Raw genomic sequence first — 6,530 nt, 5'->3', positions numbered from 1 at the left:
GTAGCGAGCCACAATTCAGCATCAGGCAGGCAGTGGACAGGGTGTCTTCTGGTGACCAACATCGGTGGACGAAGCGTCGGCTGCAATGGAGGAGTGCCGCTAATAGGAGGATTTTTTTTCTGCGGGCAACTTACTTACCACTTCCAACAGGACCACTACAACCACATAGATACAGTATCCCTTGCCTTTTTCTCTGACTGTGACTGCATTTCTTTGCTCTCTCTCGGCTTCTACATTGATCCCTTAACACATCACTTAGTCCACTCCACTATCTGCACCACACATAGTCATTTGTAAGTGCTCCTACGTAATTCGCAAGTCGCAGCACGCCCCAGGCCGTAGAGGACTGGGATGGCCCCAATGATGAAGCATGTCACCAAGGGGCAACCCTGGTGAGTGAGGGGACACCTAGAAAAAAAGCAATTTCTCCTTTTCTATCTACTATACCTTCTGTCAGGTTACGCAGCCCCTAAGCGCCTACCGTACTATGAAACTACATTTCCCATGAGTAGGCGGGAGACTTGCAGACTATTTAGTGAGACTATATGAGAGTACCCTTGTATGTTAGGACATCACTTCACTGATGCCTGTCTTGTCTTCTCTTACAGGTATCCTTTCCCTGCTGACCCTACCTTTACCCATCCCACATTTTTTATTTTAGTTTGTTATTTTTCTCCCTCGCCTAATGCCTCGAACACCCTGTGTTTACACTTCTGGGTGTTGGTGACATTTGGAGGTGGAACCATATTTGCATCGACTGGATCACGGGGAGTAAACGTGACACCTTCCAGACCAACCCCATTGAGTGTTGTTGTGAATGGATTTATAGTGACCAGCAAGGCTCTCGGGTATCTGGCTACAGAGACCTTATGTTGAATATAGTTATCAATAATTCCACACAGGCCCTGTACTGTCGCATTCTTTCTTTCCACAGTTGTCGATGATATATTCTTACTCTGCTTGACAAAGAACCATTGCTAATGTGAAAGAACTTCAACCGAATTAGTAGTTATACTTTACCATTTGTTAGGCTACAATGTGGCACTGCTCTACTGTACTTCTGTCACCTGCTATATTCTCAGTTGTACCGTTGAATTGCTCAGGAGGACAAACCAGATTTCATTTTCTTTTTTTTCATAGGCATGCAACTGCCACTGTGTCACACCACTAGTACCACCGCTATGAGGAAATTTTATCCGACCAAGATTGCCAACGTTATTCGGTGTTTCCCGTGGAGCCAGCCCTGGGCCTAGCCCTACTTTCAAACACAAATTACAGGTAAGATAAGCGTTTGGTGGTTTGGGGGTATAATGGAGTATTAGTACGAGAGACGAGAGACTGAAGGTAGTACTACTAAAGTCCTAGGACTCTTGGATTCACTTCACTTAGTCTGTGAGAGGCACTTAGTGTTGAAAACATTTGGGCATTTACACTTAAAGGAAGAAAATGGAACTAAACTTTCAGGAAAACAGTCAACGTTAAACCCCCACCCACCAGGCAAGCAGTAAAAAACAGGTATGCTCAGATAAAGTTTGAAAAAGTATATTTATATCCCTAACAAAATAATCTCCCGCAAGACCCTCCCTAACCCCAACGATTGTCCTTCAAAAGTCCCCAAAAACCCAACTCCCAATTCCCACCCCCCAAAAGTCTCTAAAAAAGGGGCAAGGGACACTATGGGTGGATGCTGTTAACTTTTTGGGCCAGGGCATCATGCTCCTCGCGGAGCAAGGCGAGCTCCTGCTGAAGGCGGGACACCATCAGGGTAGTGCGGCGCAGGCGTGCCTTCACTGCCTTGCAGGTGCAAGGCCTGTGAGAAGCAGCTGTTGGCCTTGCTGCTCGGCGGTGGCGTTTGCCTTTGGCAGCCCGGCTCAGTCTCGGTGGACCACTGTGCTGGGTGGCAGCCGGTGGGGCCACGGAGGCCGATGCAGACGACGTTGTCGTTGTTGTCGACCGCACACTTTCCTCGTCCTCCAGGGCCACCAGCCGCCGATATTCCGCAACAGTGGCCTCGATTCTCCGTTGCCGGGCCGCTCTAGCCAGCTCCTTCCTCCTTGTTCGTTTGGAAGGAGAACCTATATGAAGAAAGAAAGACATAGTCTGTAACCAATGCTCTTTAAGATTAACTCAATCATTCAGCAGAAATGTGTGCTGCAGTACAACTAGCAACTTGCAAGCGCATTACATAACTATTGAGGCCAGTATCTATCTAACCTCACACTTCTTCATCCTTGCTCTAACATTAGTGGGAGTTTAAGGAACAAATTCTATGAGCACTGTGGACTTCCATTGGAGTCGACTATGAAAGTACACCAGTCTTATTCTTCTTCTTGTCTCTTGTTTTGGAAAATTGGTACGTTATTTTCTGCAAGCCGGCATAATGCCAGCGCGGTAAACTTGCACCCGAGAAAAAGAGACGCACGCCATGAGGAGTGACCTAGACTTGCGTTGCCGTTGCGTTACTGTACCCGTCCAGTACATGCAGGTGGTGAATCTCTTACTTTTCTATTACGGGTGGCACTGAGAATACTCTGTTACAACTCAAGGGCTACTGCTTAATTAATTTAACTTTCACCCTACAGTGGAAATGAGTACTAGAAATGGAAAATTGAAGAAGATAAATAATCTGATTATCTATCACTTCACATGGGATGTTTTTGCTTATATATGGGATGACTTTAGGTGCTTTGCTTTTTATTGAGTGACAGGCAGTGATACATCCACACATGAATGACTGAGTACTACTAAACTTATTAAGAGAGGTAGGGAGTGGCCACCATAATAACCGGATCTATGCAGTGCTTGCAATACAAACTACTGCTACTATTTATGGTAGTATTTGGACAAAATTAAAAGTTCTTTTCCTTGCCTTTCCTACACTGGAACGGACGTGCGGGTGCAGTGTTACATGCTCTTCAAAGTTACACTTAGTTCATCCACTGACCATCTACTCTCTCTAGATCATGGGTACTCACAAACTTTCTCTCAGGGGCTACATTTACAGTGTAGTTTGGGGCCGAGGGCCGCACTGGTGGGGGCGGAGTCAGAGGGGGCGGGGCTAAAGCAAAACGATAACTTGTGACCATGAGGTTGCACACAGGTCCCTGCAGCAGATGCCCTCATCCACTGAGCCACCAGACCCAGCATTTACATACATCTCTCTCCCTCCTGCTGTCCCTCCTGCCCTCCCTCCATCTCTCTCTCCCTCCTGCCCTCCCTCTCCCTCTGTCATCTCACTGTGTGTGTGTCTATCTGTGTCAGCCTTCAGCCCGGGTTGAGACCGCTTCCTCAACGCGCACACACAGACAACAACACCAAAGTACTTAACAGGTCTTTAAAAGACCATTAACATATTATTGAGGCTTTGTTTGTTTTAGCGCCCCTGCTTCTCCACCCTGACAATCACTGCTTGCCCGGCCCCACAGAGCAGAGGCTTTGTTCTATTTCACCTCTTTGTGGCCTTGCATCTCCACTCTGCTCTGTGGGGGCCGGGGGAGCAGTGATTGTCAGAGTGGAGATGCAGGGGCGCTAACAGGTGAAATACAAAAAAGCCTCTGCTCTGTGGGGGCCGGGGGAGCAGTGATTGTCTGCAAGGTCTGCGCACCGCCAAGGAAGGCTTGCCGGGCCACCACCGGCCCGCGGGCCGTACTATGAGTACCCCTGCTCTAGATACACATATGCTATCTAAGAGTCAGATAGTAGCATGATCCAGGTATATGGACACATACAGTTTCTGTGTCACCCACCCAGGCTGTTGTCCTTCCACCCATCATTGCTTCATCATTCACCCAGCCATGCATCTCATATTCTTGCCTTCCCAGCTAGTCTTCAATCTCAATAAGTAAGGAATATATAAGAGCTTACCTCTGGCCGCCACCACCGTCTCAACTCTCACAGCCGCCGCCGCCGCCTCCTCCCCTGATGAATTGCCCTCCGCCTCCGTGTCGAGCACCACCACCACACTGGCCCCGCCACCAGATGTTCCACCTACAAAGTACATTTAAGAATCTTAGAATAAAGCACTCACTAGTCACTAGTATTTGGTCTAGGAATGAAGACATGTGAAAACAATGTAATTTGTGACTGTCTACGTTAAAGTTAAAAAAAATGTCCCTTTTTCCAGGGAAGGTTGTCTTGCTGCACTTTTTGGCACAACTGATGAAGGCTGATTTTTTAACACGCACCATTTTTCTCCACACAGACAGAAGATGGACTTCTAACAACAAGATCAAGTTGAAACCAGGTGAGAGCTCGGCTCGACCACAAGAAATGTCTTCAATTAATCGTCAGCACTAACCACTTTTCCATTATCAGTTAAACGTTTAGTTTTATTATGACTTCATTTTAATAAATGTGTTTACTTTTAATAAAGCTTTTAAATTTAAATACAATCTGTGTTTTTTGGTCCTCCAGACTAGAGTGACTGAGCGAAAGGTTTTGCAATTTTTGCAAGCATGAGTCCAGATAGAACACTTCAAAAGACATTATGGACAATCCCAGAGGACTGCACTAAGTTGATAGAGCTATTGCTGACTAGAATCATGGGAGTTTCGCCAACCGTGCAATCTTAGTTAGCTACACAGACAGACTAATAAGAATAATCTAGTAATACCACAGGGAGTCATAGTAGAGGCAGGATAAGAATTTAGATACAGTCTACAAGAAGAGCAAAGACAATTTTGAAAAAATTCAAATGAGGAACGCTAGGAAAAATAGGTACTAGTCTAAAATGAAAACTTACTGGGGCCAGCAGAGGAGCCCTCGCCTGCCCGATCCTGGCCCTGTTGAACAGCATCCGCCGCCTGCTGCTCCTGTGTCCTCCTCTCGCCCCTGGGGGGAGCTGACGTACAACATGAAAGAAAGAACAGAAAACATGGATGATTGTTGCTTGTCAATGTCAACCAAATCAAACATTTCAAAAGAACAATAACAAAATATTTCCGCGAAATTATATTGATTATGGTTACTTTTTATTTATTTGCGGACCTGTGACTTCGAAAGTCACGTAACTCACTAAACAAAGTACTGAAACGTTCACCTAGGACTGGCAGGCAGCAGTCCGCAGGCAAGACGCAAAGTGACAGACAAACTCCATTGTGATTTCAGTCAGATCAGTGACAACACTAACAGTTGCCTGCTACATTACCAGTCATTTAAATAGTCAAACTATCAATCCACCGCCACTATTTTTCTTATTGTCAGGGTTACAAAGGAAGGGGCAGATTTAAGCCCTTGCGGCTCTTTTGCGCCGTTCTTGCGTGACTTTTGTGACGCAGCAGCTAAACAAAAAAGGGCGCCATGGTGCGGCGTATAATATTATAACAACGTGACGCATTTGGGAGATGCATCCCGTTATAAAGCCCTGCGCCATCAGGGGGCGTTCCGGCGCAAGGGAGGGCATTCCTGCGCTGGAACACATCCTAATAGTGGCTGAGGGAAATCTACAAAATATCAATCAGTCACCTTTAGGACAATGATGCGTCACACAAACCCTGCACCTGCTTGAAGCAGACGTACGGCTTGACCCAGCATTGGGGAGATAGGGTACCCCAGAGCATTGATGGAGCTGCGCCATCGTTGCGACGCAACTCCAGCAGTAAAGCTTCGGTGACGTTTTGGGCCCATGGGGCGCCGCATTGCAAATACGGCGCACCATGTTTGGTGGTGGTAGCGGGCCGCACAATTAATGGCGCATCCCTGCTACTTTGCAGGGATGCGACGGTAATTGCAATTCTGCCCCTTAGGGGCATACTTACTTACGCGTTCTGGCGCATCTCCAGAGATGCGCCAGATCAAATGCGTCACGCAAAACTACCCTTGCGACACGGCAGATGTGCCTCATTTACAATGCGGCGCGCCCTGGCGCAAGGGTAGGCACTTGCGTGACGCATCTCGTCACGTAAGAGCGGCGCATCGCTGGAGTCACGTCGCCAACGCAATGCAACTCCAGTAATGCTCAGGGCCACCCAATACTTTACATGCTGTGTCAGTCCTTTCGCCTGCTTCGAGCAGACATAAGGAATTGAATTGACGTAGCAGCGTCGCAGAAGTGCCTGCGTTAAATCTTGTAGATTTCACGCAGGCAATTTTGCGAGGCGCACAGCCGCTGGACCGCCCACCCTGCGTACTAGGAACGCACCCATTGTGGTGCAGGCCCATGGCTTTATAACGTGACGCATCTCCCTAGATGCGTCATGCTGTAAATGACTTGCAGGGATGCGGCACGTTTACGCCGCTGTTGCGTCACGCAAGGCAACGTAAACGTGGCGCAAGGGGCTTGTAAATGTAATCTGCCCCCTAGTGTCTAGCATTACGCAGTTCTGTTAAGTACACTCATACATAATAGTTACTCAGGCCAATGAGACCACGAAATAGAAAACAAATAAGCATAGTAGCAACCCCACTGAGAAGGAGAGCAGTGCACCTGAAATGCACAGAAGATTTTGAAATATAATTTAACTACAATGTAATCGTCATCAGCGGCATTATTGGCTTGCTCCATGTAAAAAACAAATATTTGCAATACAACA

General features: G+C 47.2%; 1 protein-coding gene across 1 annotated transcript; it reads right to left on the bottom strand.

Annotated features, from left to right (window-relative positions):
- Positions 1 to 1,141: 1,141 nt before the first annotated feature.
- Positions 1,142 to 4,000, bottom strand: LOC147723948 (uncharacterized). The gene is made up of 2 exons (XM_086966932.1): positions 3,865 to 4,000; positions 1,142 to 2,075 (listed from the first exon to the last, which is right to left on the bottom strand). The coding sequence occupies exons 1-2, from the start codon at positions 3,998 to 4,000 to the stop codon at positions 1,675 to 1,677; spliced, it is 537 nt and encodes a 178-aa protein (XP_086823058.1). The 3' UTR covers positions 1,142 to 1,674.
- Positions 4,001 to 6,530: the final 2,530 nt, after the last annotated feature.

This window comes from Lissotriton vulgaris, chromosome 4_1, assembly GCF_964263255.1.
Source record: "Lissotriton vulgaris chromosome 4_1, aLisVul1.2, whole genome shotgun sequence".
Classification (NCBI taxonomy): Eukaryota; Metazoa; Chordata; class Amphibia; order Caudata; family Salamandridae; genus Lissotriton; species Lissotriton vulgaris.
This window is presented reverse-complemented; position numbering and strand designations above follow the sequence as displayed.